Source organism: Oreochromis niloticus, linkage group LG18, assembly GCF_001858045.2.
Source record: "Oreochromis niloticus isolate F11D_XX linkage group LG18, O_niloticus_UMD_NMBU, whole genome shotgun sequence".
NCBI classification, from domain to species: domain Eukaryota; kingdom Metazoa; phylum Chordata; class Actinopteri; order Cichliformes; family Cichlidae; genus Oreochromis; species Oreochromis niloticus.
Genome location: NC_031982.2, coordinates 374755 through 390507, shown reverse-complemented (window position 1 = coordinate 390507; position 15753 = coordinate 374755). Strand labels below are relative to the sequence as shown.

At 39.4% G+C, this 15753-nt stretch overlaps 1 protein-coding gene and 1 long non-coding RNA gene across 2 annotated transcripts; both read left to right on the top strand.

Annotated features, from left to right (window-relative positions):
* Positions 1 to 5520: 5520 nt before the first annotated feature.
* Positions 5521 to 7560, top strand: LOC102081799 (uncharacterized). Its single transcript, XR_268487.4, has 3 exons — positions 5521 to 5644; positions 6290 to 6322; positions 6832 to 7560. It is a non-coding gene; the product is annotated as an uncharacterized LOC102081799 (long non-coding RNA).
* A 580-nt stretch (positions 7561 to 8140) lies between these two features.
* Positions 8141 to 15131, top strand: LOC112842896 (uncharacterized). Its single transcript, XM_025900419.1, has 5 exons — positions 8141 to 8338; positions 10250 to 10388; positions 11070 to 11128; positions 11256 to 14453; positions 14646 to 15131. The coding sequence occupies exons 1-5, from the start codon at positions 8141 to 8143 to the stop codon at positions 14733 to 14735; spliced, it is 3684 nt and encodes a 1227-aa protein (XP_025756204.1). The 3' UTR covers positions 14736 to 15131.
* The last annotated feature ends 622 nt before the right edge of the window (positions 15132 to 15753 follow it).

Here is a 15753-nt window from a genome sequence, read left to right as displayed (position 1 = left end):
TGCCATCTTGTGCTAGTTGTGCAAAAACATAGACTGTCTGCAAAATCATAGTATATCTATTATGTTATAGTATTACTACTAAGTCGTAGACTTTCTGTTTTGTTATAGTATATGTGCTGAATATAGTATATGTGCCAAATCATAGTATTTGTGCTAAAACATAGTATACTGCCACATTATAGTATTTGTGTAAAACCAGAATGTCTGCAAAATCATCATATATCTGTGATGTTATAGTATTACTACTAAGGCATAGTATTTCTGCAAAATCATAGTATTTTTGCAGAAACTTTGTACTTCTGGTAAATCATAGTATTTCTACTAAATAATAGTATTTCTGCCAAATCATAGTATTTGTTTCAAATCATAGCAATCGAACCAAATCATAGTATTTGTGCCAAAACATTGTATTTATACAAAGTCATAATATTTCTTCTAAATCATAGTATTTCAATCAAACCTCAGGACTTGTGCTAAAACGCAGTATTATTGCCAAATCATAGTATTTGTACCCAAACATATCAGTTCAACTTATTTAACTGTTCTCAACAGCCCAACACCTCTTCTTCACCCCGTTTCAGCAGAATTGTGAGTTTTTCCACCCCTTTTCAGCACAAATCCCAGCTTTTTCAGGTTTTCAACAGAAATCTCTTTTTTAGCAGACATTCTGCTGATTCACCTGTTTTCAGTGCAACGTTCTACTTCTTTACCTCTTTTCAGTAGAAATTCTGCTGATTCACCTATTTTAAGCAGAATTTTCAGCCTTTCACCTCTTATCAATACAAATCTCAGTATCTTCGGCTCATTTCAGAGGAAACCCTTTCACCTCTTTTCAGTACAAATTTGAACTTCTGTACCCCTTTTAAGCAGAATCTTTGCCTTTTCACCTCTTTTCAGCAAAAGTTTCTGTTTTTTCACTTGTTTTCAGCATAATTTTTCAGTTTCTTTAATGCCATGCAATTTTTGCAGCTTTTCATCTTTTTCAGTCATTTTCAGCAGACAGCTTCAGCGTTCCGGCATCCACACAGCATTTTCGCAGGAAATGCAAACTTTTTCTAGTTGTGTGGATGCTGGAGGCATCCACACTATTGAGATCCTGTTTCTCTTTATTCTTTATTATTATTGTGTGGATGCTTTAAGGCATCCACACTATTGAGTTCGTGTTTCTCTTTATTCTTTATTATTGTGTGGATGCTTTAAGGCATCCACACCATTGAGTTCCTGTTTCTCTTTATTCTTTGTGTGGATGCTTTAAGGCATCCACACTATTGAGTTCCTGTTTCTCTTTATTCTTTATCCTACTTTATTGTGTGGATGCTGATTAACCATCCACACTATTGAGTTCCTGTTTCTCTTTATTGTGTGGATGCCCTAAAAGGGCTTCCACACTATTGAGTTCCTGTTTCTCTTTATTCTTTATCCTTTATTATTGTGTGGATGCCCTACAAGGGCTTCCGCACTATTGAGTTCCTGTTTCTCTTTATTCTTTATTGTGTGGATGCCTCAAGGCATCCACACTATTGTTTTCCTGTTTCTCTTTATTGTGTGGATGCCCTAAAGGGCTTCCACACTATTGAGTTCCTGTTTCTCTTTATTCTTTATTATTCTAGTTGCTTCCGTACGTTTTTCGCCGTGGATCTACTCCCTCAGTTTTCAGCCGATTTTCTCAGTTCAAACTCTAAACTGTTCTGCTCTTTCTGCTAATGATGGCTATGACTTTTGGTGTTTATTACTATTATACTTTTTAAAATATTACACTTTTTTCCTTTAATTTGTCCCATTGAAATGAATGGAAATCTTCAGAAATTCTGCTAAAACTTGCTTGTTTTTGAAACTTAACTACTTTGTCATACTTTCACCTAGAAACTCCATTCAAACTTTAAAATGTTCTCAAATTATTGGGCTATTTCTGTCTGATTCAGCTTTTTCAGATCTTCTACCGTTTTAATCTTATCTCTCTTTAAGTTTTCAGTTGCAGCTTTGTGATTTTTCAGAAAATACATGCGTTGCTATGGTTGCTATGCAATTAAGTCAGAGTGAGTGCTGGTCCGTTCTGAATTTTCTCTTCATGTCTAAACAACTTCTTGCTACTGGCTCAATTTGCACTCAACCCCCACAAATTATACATCAAAACGTAGGTATTTTTGCTGGCTTTCAGGCAATGTCACTATCTTTATTGTGAGATTTACCGTTTTTTCGCAATTTGCCTCGGAGTGACACAAGGTCTGACAACTCCCCATTCAAAGTCTATGGGGAGGTTTTGAAATTCAGAGCTGAAATTCTGTAACGGGAGGCATTTTCAAATCGCCATATCTCTTTAACAAAGCAAAGTTAGGACATGAGGCTTGTGCCAATATATCTTCAGACACTGCTGACACTCACAGTGGAAGCAGTTTTTACAATTATCTTACCGTTGAGCAATGAATTACGTTTGTTTGAGGGGTGGAAATCTGTCTTCCTCTCAGTTTTCAAACGCCGAAAATGAACCCGTTTCTTCTCTCGTCATATCTCCGCGACGGAGCTACAAAGAGCAATGAAAATCGCAGACAAAGTACACCAAAGTCCGCTGATTCACCCAGTACAAGAATTATGCTGCTAGCCCTCCTAGTTTTTGAGTTACACGACGTTTTGTAACTCCAAAAAACGGCGTTTTTCGCCTCTCACCGCGATCTAATTCTGACTCCTCAAGTCTCTGTGTTTTAGACACCCGCCCCCTTTGTGACCAGACCTCATTTGGCTCAGAGGGTTGAGCAGCTGCTGTGAGACCCGGTGGCAGAGGTTCGAGTCCTACCTGTGACAGTTGTTGCACATCTTCCCCGCTTGCATGCACTCTCCTTTCTTGACACTCTTCAGTGTACCCTTACACAGAAAGCCATCTCCATCAAGCGCGTCTACACCTCTTTTTTAGCAGATAATTCTGCTTTTTCAGTTGTTTTCAGCAACTGCTGGTCAAGTCTCTGTCTTTCAGACACCCCCCCACCCCCTTTTCCAGGTGGCGCAATCAGTAATGACACGGCTCTGCAGCTCAAAGGTCGTGGGTTTAATCCCACCTTATTCAACATTTTTTTTTTCACTACAAATTTATACACTATCACAGACCTGTAATTTATTTTGCTAATTTATTACAATTCTGCAAAGTTTTATGATTTTAGCAGCTTTTCTAATATGGACCTAAGATTCTTGTTAACATGGCAGAAATACATACAAGTACACAGCCTGATGAAGCAGACAGAGGCAGTACCTCTGATTGGTGAATTTGAGCAGAACCAGGTTGTTCTGCCTCTTTTCAGCAGAAATTCTGCTCATTCACCTCTTTTCAGCGCAACATTCTGCTTCTTTCCCTCTTTTCTGCAAAATTTTCAGCCTTTTCACCTCTTATCAGCACAATTCTCAGCAGCTTCTGATAATTTCAGCAGAATAAGTAATGACACGTCTCTGCAGCTCAAAGGTCGTGGGTTCAATCCCACCTTGGTCAACATTTTTTTTCACTACAAATTTATACACTATCACAGACCTGTAATTTATATTGCTAATTTCTTTCACTACAAATGAGTAGTGCAAAAACATACTATGTCTGCAACATCACAGTATATCTGTTATGTTATATTATTACTACTAAATCACAGTATTTCTGCCAATTCAAGGAGGCTGACTGTTACTAAGTGCATCAGTGTACATAGGTCATCTGTTGTGTTGGAGTGCCCTCTTGTGGCGCCTTTTGGGTAGTGCCTTAGTAAACGTGAACACTGCAAAGAAGTGGTATCAGACTGGTTTGTAGTGGAGGAATTTGTTGCCAGTTTCTTTCATCTTTAATCCGTATTCATGTTGTAATGTAGTAGTACCACAATATGGCAGAAACACTATGTTTTGGCACAAATACTGTGATTTGGTATGCTTTAGCTTCTTCACCCCTTTTCAGCAAAATTTTCATTTTTTTTCCACCCCTTTTCAGCACAAATTCCAGCTTTTTTGGCTGTTTTCAGAAAAAAAAACAAAACTCTTTTCAGCAGAAACTCTGCTGATTCATCTCTTTTCAGCGCAAGTTTTATGATTTTAGCAGCTTTTCTAATATGGACCTCAGATTCTTGTTAATGCTCCATGGCAGAAATACATACAAGTACCCACCTGATGAAGCAGACAGAGGCAGTACCTCTGATTGGTGAATTTGAGCAGAAACAGGTTGTTTTGCCTCTTTTCAGCAGAAATTCTGCTGATTCATCTCTTTTCAGCGCAACTTTCTGCTTCTTTCCCTCTTTTCAGCAGAAATTCTGCTGATTCACCTCTTTTCTGCAAAATTTTCAGCCTTTTCACCTCTTCTCAGCACAATTCTCAGCAGTTTCTGCTCATTTCACCATAATTGTCAGTCTCTCCATCTCTTTCCTTGTGAGAGTGAGTTTGGGTCAGTGAGATGAATAGCCGCCTTAAGCCCAGGAGGGCCAGTTTCGAATCCTGCTCAGGGCAACAATTTTTTTTTCACCACCATACAACTTTTTGCAACTTTTCGTCTTTTTCAGCTTTTCAGCAGACAGCTTCAGCGTTAAGGCATCCACACAGCATTTTCGCAGGAAATGCAAATTTTTCTAGTTCTTTATTATTCTAGTTGCTTCCGTACGTTTTTCGCCGTGGAACTAGTCCCACAGCTTTTATCCGATTTTCGCCATTCAAACTTTAAAAATTTCTGCTCTTTCTGCTAATGATGGCTATGACTTTTGGTGCTCATAACTTCTATACTTTTTGAGATATTGATTTTTTTTTGCAATATTTTTTGCCCATTTTTGCCATATTATCAGTGGCCTCACTGATTTTCCTTGCCGGGATGACCTGTGTTTTAGCTCAGTGAGATTAGCATCCGTTCTCAGACTGGGAGGCCGGGGTTCAAATCCTGCTTATGGCAACATTTCTTTCAGTTAACAGTTAAACTTTTTTAACTCTTTTCAACACAAATTTCAGCTTTTTCACCCCTTTTCAGCAAAATTCTGCTGATTGAACTCTTTTCAGCAGAATTTGAACTCTTTTCAGCAGAATTTTCAGAATTTTCAACTCTTTTCAGCCCAAATTCTGCTTATTCACCTCTTCTGCAAAATGTTCAGCCTTTTCACCTCTTATTAAAACAAATCTCAGCTGTTTTCAGAAAAAACTCTTTTGAGCAGAAATTCTGCTGATTCATCTCTTTTCAGTTCAACGTTCTGCTTCTTTCCCTCTTTTCTGCAGAAATTCTGCTGATTCACCTCTTTTCTGCAAAATTTTCAGCCTTTCCACCTCTTATCAGCACAATTCTAAGCAGCTTCTGCTAATTTCAGCAGAATTGTCAGTCTGTCCACCTCTTCTTTGTGAGAATGACTTTGGCTCAGTGAGATGAGTAGCTCCCTTGAGCCCAGGAGGGCCAGGCTCGAATCCTGCTCAGGACGCCATTTTTTTTTCACCACCATACAACTTTTTGCAACTTTTCATCTTTTTCATCTTTTCAGCAGACAGCTTCAGCGTTAAGGCATCCTCACAGCATTTTCGCAGGAAATGCAAATATTTCTAGTTATAAATTGCTGTTCAAAGTGACGCTCAAATTTCCAAGTACCCCCTGAACGCCTCATCTGTTATTACCCATCACTGCGCCAACTGTCCTCATTCCGCTTTGCTCTCTGCTGTGGTAAGTACAATACACTGAGTTCTACACTGTTTTTTTTTTGTGATGGTAAAAAACCATTTTTGACATTTAAACTCAGAAGGCAATTGCTTCTAAAGTTAACAGAGTTCAAAGAATAAAGAAAGAGATAAAAAGAACGACCTTTGCTATTATTTATAAAGGTTTATGAAGTTTTACTATTAGCAGCATTGCTAATGCTAGCTTCAATGCTAATGCTAGCGACAATGCTAACGGTAGCTTCAATGCTAATGCTAGCGACAATGCTAATGCTAGCGACAATGCTAACCCTAGCCTTAGCAGTTATTAGCTGCCAAGAAGAGTATTCCTGTGATATCCCTGTGCTAGTTATTGGTGGTCAGTGAGACAAGAGTAACAAATGAGTTTTATTATTGCCACTGCGGCTCAGTTTTAGCAGTAAGAGTGCTAGTGCTAGCAACAATGCCACTGCTAGCAGCAATGCTAGTGTTGCTAACGCTAGCAGCAGTCTATAGTCTACTGGAAATACTTAAGTTAATTGGAATTATAAAATGGCTGCTGTTTCAGTTGGCAAGCTATAATACTGTATGATTAACCTGCTGACTGTAGTTATGCTTGTATGATAATACTATACAGGCAACTAACATATTATTTTTCCTCTTACACTTTCAGGAACCTGACTGACATCAGTACTTTGCCTGGCAGGTATGGACATACTCTAAGAGAAGTAGACCAAAATAAAAACACAATCTGACTATTGTAAACAGTAAAGTGATGGGTTCTAACTGTGTTTTAGATCTTTTAAGAAAAATTTTATAATAAATACACATATGTGCAGCTTAACAGTTGGGCTAAAATATCTTTTTTCGTACATGTTTGTTGTCACACTTCATGTGATTAGTTAACGATTCATTCAATCACGAACAATGACTAAGTCAAATTATCAAACAATGATTTCAATCAAATATTTTTATTCAAAAAATATTATTATTGAATTTAATAAAATTTATATTCAAACTCCTTTAATTCCAAGTTGACAATCTTATATTTTTTTCTTTTAAAAAAGTACACAAAAGCTTTTTGCACATGGCAGCCAACAACAGTTTAGCTTGAATATTTGTTTTGTTCTGTTACAGTTGCTGTAAACACAATTACCATGTGATATTAATTTAGTCCGATTAATTTTTCTCTTCATATTTTTGTTCTGTGTGCAGAAGAAGAACAAGGACGAGATCTCCAGTCTTCTCTCTCACATCCCAACCCCCCATCCCCTCTATCCTCTGTCCTGCTCCACCTGTTGTCTCTACCTTCTTTCCATCTGTATTTCACTCTGTGGTTTGTTGCTCAGTTGCCAAACCAAAACTCTTATTACGGTTTGATGGTAATTTCCAAGCCGTGTCTCTCCTGCTCTGTCTGTTCTCTCTGCTAAATTTTCTCTCTACCTGTTTTTCACTCTTGGCTTGCTGCTGAAAGTGCCGGGCCATTAAAGCAATAAAGAGTGCATATATTGCCTCAACCTGAGAACAAACTGAACAAACAAAGAAAACTCTAATTCACGGTTTGCTTGTGATTTCCAAGCCGTGTCTCTCCTGCTTTGTCTGTTCTCTCTGCTAAATTTTCTCTCTACCTGTTTTTCACTCTTGGCTTGCTGCTGAAAAATGCCGGGCCATTAAAGCAATAAAGAGTGCATATATTGCCTCTACCCTAAGAACTAACTGAACAAAGAAAACTAATTCACGGTTTGATTGTGATTTCCAAGCCGTGTCTCTCCTGCTCTGTCTGTTCTCTCTTCTAAATTTTCTCTCTACCTGTTTTTCATTCTGGGCTTGCTGCCAAGTTGTGCCAAGCCAATAAAGAGCGCATAATACTCTCTTGACTGAAGAACAAACTGTCAAACAAAGACATCTGTTTCTGAGAAATAAAAAATGAAATATAAAGACAAAGAAAACATCTGCTGTGTGCCACTCTTATTTTTTGAATACATTTTCTAAAGACTAAGAGAAACACTTAAAGGTGTGTAAAAATGCCAAAGAAGCAGAAAAAGTCACAAGCTGCAAAACAACGCTGGAAGAAGTTCCATGAGTTTCACAAAGTACCAACATTTGAAAAACCTGAGTATGATTTTCCTCAGAGCTCTGCAGAAGACAGTGTGTCTGCAAAGACCAATGCTGACAGTGTTAAACAGGCAGGTCGACATGTTCCTGCACATGTACAACAGATATCCTATGCTGATGCTGTAAAGATTGGACTGCAGCATGAATTTAATGAACATCAGGTATACCATAGAGACCAACATGAGGTGTCAAGTGCCCCACAGGTGGGTTATGCTGATTTTTTGAAAAGAGGCTGTCACAGTGATGTGGCAGGACCGTCTAATGCAGAAAGAGTGAACTTTGAAAACCAGCCCTCTGTAACACATGTCTGTGCATCTCACAGCCAGGCTCATCCCAAATATGGAGACTCCAGAAACAGTCAGTGCACATGTAACTCACATTTCTTGCTTTCCTTCATGAGAATGAAAACATGACTACAGCTGACCTTAATCTGGTCTTGGATAAAGGTGATGTGATGTACAAAGAGGCCAAGAAAAGATTCCCCAAGAGTATTCATTTGGCAACCGATGAGCTGCCAGACAAAGTTGATGCTCGCAGGTCTATGTATCATGTCGACATGACACAGCCTTCCCGGTATGGGACATTTGAAGAACCTCCAGAGGAAGCAGTAGATACCTTTCTCAGCTTAGAAGCAGGACTGAGTTGCCTGTTGTCAGATGTGCAGTATGCCTTACTGATTATGAGTGGATTGTGTATCGCAGTGTTCAGATCCACATCAGGCAGATATGGTTTCTTTGATCCACACTCCAGAACACCCAGTGGTCTTCCTCTACCACTACTGTCACGTAATTGTGGTACAGCAGTGATGCTGAAATTCACACTCCTCAGTGACATGATTAAGAGGCTCCAAGATTCTTATGAAATGATGGAGATATCACCCTCTTGTACCTATGAGCTGAAGCCTGTGCAGTTTTACATGAGCACAGTCAACCTGATTGATACTATCACAGACACAGTCTGCAGACCAACAGCTGCCACTGCTGTGGCACCTACTCACTTTGATATAACAGTTGATGAAGCAAACTCCTCTACTACAAGGAGAAACACAACCGCTGATCTTACTGAGATCTCTCAAATGTCTATTTGTACACCACTGGTGAAACAACAAGAAGTCTGTATGACTCAGTTCACATCACATGAAGCTCCTCGGAATGAATTTACTAATATACCAACTGAAGAACCATCCAGTGAGTTTAATTACCTTTCATCAAATGATGCTTTTTCATGTCAATCAAATGCTGCAATAAAAAATATTTCTTCCTGTGATCTTTCTAATGAAGTTTTTCAGAAAATCTGTAAACTGACAAAAGTTAATAAACAGCAAAGGCGCAAAATGAAAAGAAGATTAATGGCATCAGAGAAACCCAGAAATCAGAGAAAGGAAAATCAAAAAAAGAAAGAATGACAAAAATACGCTTCAAATAAAGATTACAAAGAAAAGAAAAAAACTTGCACAAGTAAGGAATATAAAAACAATCCTGAAGTCAGACAGAAACAACAACAGTATATGAAAAGACGTTACTGTGAGAATGATGAATTCAGACAGAAAAAACAAGAATATATTAAGACATATTTTTCTGAAAATGCTAAAGTTAGACAGAAACAACAACAATATGTTAAAAGACGTTATAATGAAAATGCTGAATTTAGACAAAAACAAAAAAACTACATCACTAAAAGGTATCGAGAAAGCCCAGAATTCAGAGAGAGACAGAGATCTCGAGTTACTCAGCGTTATGCACGTGACAACACATTCAGACGAAGACACAAACAACTGATGAAACAACTAATGCGAGACAGGTATCAAAGTAATCTTGCATTCAGGATTATGCACAACATGAGATGTGCCATGAAAATAAAAAGGAAATACAGACAAACCCAAGAGAGTGACAACAGTGTGATCAATGAGGCCATATCTGTGTTCAAATCACAAATCAAAGTTGGACCATCATACCCATGTACAGTATGCTTCAAGGCTTCATTTCCGAACCAAGTGCGACCCTGCACAACGTCAAATTATGTCAAAAACCCACATGTGGTTGCAACATGTTTGACAGGGAAGTTTGTTCATGTTTGTGATGAAAACTGCAGAAATGAGCAGTGCAATGTGCCTGATGAGAGAAAGAGAGAGTGGATTTGTCACACCTGCCACAATCATCTTAAAAATGGATCCATGCCAGCACTTGCTGCTGCCAATAAACTGGAGCTTGCTGATATTCCACCTGAACTGTCTGATCTCAACATACTGGAGAGACATCTCATAGCCAAGTGCATACCATTTGCCAAGATTATTCCTCTTCCCAAAGGCAGACAGAGAGCAATTAGAGGAAATGTGGTCTGTGTCCCATCAGAGGTACAGGAAACTGTTGAAGCATTGCCTCGATTGAGAATTAATTCTCAGGTGATGAGAGTAAAACTGAAGAGACGCTTGTCTTACAAAGGTCATCAGCTGTTTCAGACTGTAAGCTGGTCTAAACTTGTGCAAGCACTGCATAAACTCAAGCAGATTCATCCACAGTATAAGGATGTGAGCATCAGAGATGATGCTGAGCTGTGTGATCCAACTCTTCCTGATGAAGATGAGGAGGAGGATGATGATGATGAAAACATGAATGAGGGCGATTATGATGAGGCTGATTTAATGGAAATTGACAACTGTGAGAAAAATGCACTGAGTGAAGCACAAAATAAAAATGAACAGAATATTGACATGTTACCCTGTGATGGTGAACAACCACATGAGCAGATGAGAGATGATTCAGAGCAAGCAGATGGACTGACTAATGGTGGTTTTGCACTCGAGTCCTGTTTGCAGCCCCCTGATGTGGCTGAGGAGATATTATGTTTCAGTGAAGGAATCTACTCTGTTGCTCCTGCAGAGAGAAACAATCCAATAAGTTTTTTCAAAACACCTAAACTGGAGGCCATGGCCTTCCCTGTGCAGTTTCCTACAGGCCAAAACACACTGGATGAAAGAAGGCTGATCAAAGTATCCCCCAGTGGGTATTTCAAATCAAGACTTTTCTGCATTGATGATCGTTTTGCCAAAGACACAAACTATTTGTTCTTTGCACAGTTTGTGACTGAAATACACTTGGCTACTTCCAGCATGACAATCCAGTTAAGAAAGGCAAAGCCTCTGACCAGAGATGGGAGAAAAATAATCTCAGGCATGTTACAAGATAAACATGAGGTGGAGAAACTGGTGCGAAATAAAGATGCAGTGAGATTCATGCAGCCTCTGAGAGGAACCCCAGCCTATTGGGAGAAAACAACAAGAGATCTTTTTGCCATGATCAGACAGTTGGGAACTCCCACGTTCTTTTGCACATTCTCAGCTGCTGAAATGCGCTGGCCTGAAGTGATTGAGGCAATAACAAGGCAGCAAGGTGAACAAGTGAATTTTGAAGGGCTCGACTGGTCAGCAAAGTGTGACATCCTGAGAAGCAATCCTGTCACAACAATGCGCATGTTTGACAAGAGAGTTGAAGCATTATTCAGAGATTTACTCTTATCTCCCGCAGAGCCACAGTAAGAACCACACAAAGACGTGCTTTAGGAGTTTAAGCTCTGGGAAAACCAAAACGGCACCCGAACCACCCTGCAATGAGACAATGATCACAAGACCCAGTGAGGATGATGAACTGGAGGTAGAAACAGCAAAGAACAAGCTCAGACCACTGAACCAGCTACTGAATGAACCTGAAACTGCTTCCATGAGTTTAGAGCAGCTCTTGGCTCGATGCAAGTTGACACATGCAGAATATGAGCGATACCTGAATAAAATGAACACAAGGAGTACGATCATACTAAAGTGTGATCCAAAAGACTCTTGGATAAATGGCTATAATCCACATCTGCTTGAAGCCTGGAACAGTAATATCGACATAAGCTTTGTTCTAGATGCTTTCGGAGCTGCAAATTATTTAATGAAATATATATCAAAAAAAGAGGGCGGGCTTTCTGAGTACCTGAAAACTGTCATTGAGAACTCCCATAAGGACAGTGTAAATGAGTGCGATGAAATGAGAGCCGTCATGCAGGCATATTCAAAGAAGCGAGAGATCAGTGCACAGGAGTGTGTTGCTCGTGCATGTGGTCTTCACATGAAGCAATGTTCACGTGCTGTAATATTCATACCAACTGATGATAATCCAGTGAAAATGAGTTGTCCCCTGTCAGTTCTGGACAACACAACACCTGAGTCTTCCAATGTTTGGATGACATCTTTGAATGACAAATACAAAGCCAGACCTGAAACACCAGAGTATGAGGAGATGTGCATGGCAGACTTTGCTGCTACTTGCAGGATTGTCTATGGCCAACAGACAAAAGGTAAAGATGTTTTGCCCCTTCTCAATGTGATGGGATTTGTGCAAAGGCGCAAAAACGATAAGCCTGCTATCATCAGATTTCACCGCTGCTCACAAGAAAAACATCCAGAGCAATATTACGGAAGACTGCTTAAACTGTACCTTCCTCATCGTTCAGACCATGAACTGAAAACACCATCTTTGCCAACCTATCAGGCTTTCTATGGTGCTGGCTGTGTACAGCTACCAGGTACTGACCGTCTTGAGTACGTGCAACACATTGTAAAAAGAAACAGAGAAAAATATGAGAAAAACAGCGAGGAGCTCGAGAGCGCTGTTGAGGAATATGAGCAGAACAGAGGTGTGACTGATGAATGGTGTAATCTGGCACCTGAATCAGATCTCGTAAGGTTGCCACTTGTCGAACAAGAAAGAGAGCGAGACAATGAAAATGAACAGGAAGATGTGCCCGACTACAGCCGTCAGGCTGATGCTTCAACAGAAGTCAGAGCCATCAGGGAACCCCCTGCTATTGATCCCACATTGTTACGTCAGATGTTTCAGAATCTGAATAAGAAGCAAGCCTGCATATTTTATGCAGTTAGAGACTGGTGCATTAAAAGAGTCTGTGCTCTAAATCCAGAGCAGTTTTTCTTTTATATTAATGGTGGTGCTGGAACAGGAAAATCACATCTTATCAAATGCATCTACTCAGAAGCATCTAAGATACTGAGCAAAGTGCCCAGATTTGCAGACGACGTTGACATATCAAAACCCACTGTCCTGTTAACTGCTTTCACTGGGACTGCAGCATTTAACATTTCTGGAACAACACTGCATTCCCTACTCAAGCTCCCTAGAAGCTTAAAACCTCCCATTCAGGGACTTGGCAATCAGCTGGATGAAGTCAGATCAGAACTTTTGAATGCTGAAATAATCGTCATTGACGAAGTGTCTATGGTGTCAAGACATCTCTTTGCATATGTAGATGCAAGACTCAAACAGATCAAAGGGACTCGGAGACCCTTTGGAGGCATGTCAGTCATTGCTGTTGGAGACTTCTATCAGCTACCCCCAGTGCGACAGTCTAAACCGCTCTGTGTGCACGACCCGTCTGAGATCGACCTGTGGCGGGAGCATTTTCAGATGATCACTCTGACTGAGATTATGCGTCAGAAAGATGATGTTGTCTTTGCTGAGATGCTGAACAGAATTCGTGTGAAAGGAAAGTTGGATGAGCTTTGCGAAGCAGATAGAAATTTGTTGTCACAGGCCATAACTGAACCAGCCCTTTGTCCGACTGATGCGTTGCACATTTTTGCAACTAATAAACAAGTGGATGCACACAACTCTGCAACACTGGCTCTGCTCCATACTCATATCATTGACATCCATGCAGATGATTATAGAAAGGATCCTAGAACTGGCAGAATGGCACTTCAAGACAGACCATTCAAAGGAGGTAAAAACGAGTTACCAGACACACTGAAAGTTGCAGAAGGAGCTCGTGTCATGCTCACCAGAAACACTGACATACAAAATGGTTTGGTTAATGGAGCTTTTGGAAAACTACTTAGAGTAGTTTACTCTGAAAATGACCAACACATCATCAAGCTTGGACTTAAAATGGATAATGAGACATCTGGAAAGAATAACCGCACACCAGCAGACGACATGGTGTACATTGAGAGAGCAGAGGAGAATCTAAAGCAGAAAGGAGTGGTACGAAGACAGTTCCCAGTGAAGCTGGCCTTTGCATGTACAATACACAAGGTACAGGGTATGACAACCACATCAGCTGTTGTCTCTCTTAAGAGCATTTTTGAGCCCGGCATGGCCTACGTAGCTGTCAGTAGAGTGACGTCTCTCAGTGGACTGTATCTTCTTGATATGGAGGAGAAAAAAATATTCACCAACCCAGAAATCACTGCAGCGCTTGAGAACATGAGACAAGCCAACCTTGATGACATGATGCCTCTTCTACACGTGAGACAAACACTGAGCAGGTCAGACGTTTTCACCATTGTTCATCATAACACAGAGGGACTGCCAGCTCACATTAATGACATTAAGAGTCACCATGAATTGTGTCTAGCAGATGTTTTGTGCCTAACAGAAACACACCTGCAGGGCTCTTTTGTCGCAGAGAGTCTCCACTTGGAAAATTACAATTTGTTCAAACGCAACAGACACCTGTCCTACACAAACTTTCCCCAGATGGCAAACAAAAGTGGTGGTGGAGTTGCTGTTTATGTGAAGAGTGACATTCAAGTGCATGAAAAACAGTACATCCATAATGTAACTGACCTTGAATTTCTGGCTTTAAAGCTTGAAGCACCAGTCAGTGCTCTGATTGCAGTTGTATACAGACCTCCAGACTACACTCTGAGGCCATTCCTGAAAAACCTGGTAAGCCTATTAGACTCATTAGAGATCATGGACTGTCATCCCATCATAGTGTGTGGTGATTTTAATGAGAATGTTTTATCCAGTGCAAACAAACCAATCCTGGAGCTGTTTGAGTCTAGGGGATACGCACAGGTCATCATTGCCCCTACCACAGAGAAGAACACACTGCTTGACCTTATTTTCATTTCTCAGCCAGAGCGATGTCTCCATTCTGGAGTCATGAAGACCTACCATAGTTACCATGACCCTGTATACTGTGTATTGTCCTGTGATGATTCATGATCTAGATCTTTGAATACAGTAAGTAATTTTTATATTTCTGAATGACTTAAGAAAGTAGAGCGATATTTGAAAGTTGACTTAAGAAAAAACGCCCTGCATTGCAGTATAATGTTTGAATTTTTTACATAAAATACAATTAAATGAATTAAGTAATAATATCAGTAAAAGATGACAATTTTATTTATTACAGATAATCTAAAATTCACTTACAGTAATCTATGAATGTCAGAAAAATCAAATATAGCAGTTTAAAATGAACAGTGCAGGCATATCCTCTCTGCAGCCAGGCTTCAACATCCTGCCAGGCTGCCCCAGTCTCACTGTGGCTGGGAGGGAGGGAGGGTGGACCAGAGGATTGCCCACACAACACATAAATGTTCAACAGCTTCTTCCTTGTTTCTGAGAGAACAACACAGACTAAAGGTTGCTTTTTTAAAAAAAAGCCAAACAAAAAAAACCCAACTAATTACAGCAATAATGACAGTTAAGCCAGTTTATGTGTGCCTCTATTTTGAAATACTATTTACAAAAATGTTATTGATTTTGGTTTGTTATAAACTTTAAACTTCTTCAAAAGTATACAATTATATTTTTGGACAAATATTTCAATGAAACATATGTTTTTATGAGCTTTTGTCATGTTTCAATTCTAACTTTTATCATATTGATAGAAACAGCTGTTCAGCCTTGTTCTAAGAAGCCAACACAAACCAACACAATTTAAAGGTTCAGGATTGTGGTTTTAAAAGTTAATTGTTCACGTATTTTATATGTTGCTTATAATTTAGTTATCTTTATTTATTCTACTATGAAGTGTTTAACAAAAAACAGCTACTTTAATTTGAATTTTATTTGTTTATTATTTTCTAATTTGTCATTTAAGAATGGGGTCTGTGCCAGAAACTAAAGTTGAACAGACACATGACAGGATCAGATTATTAACACCTTAAAACATTGCAAACGTCTCTTTTTAAAATGATTTTTATACTATTTTGAAGAAAACATTTGTTGAATTAAT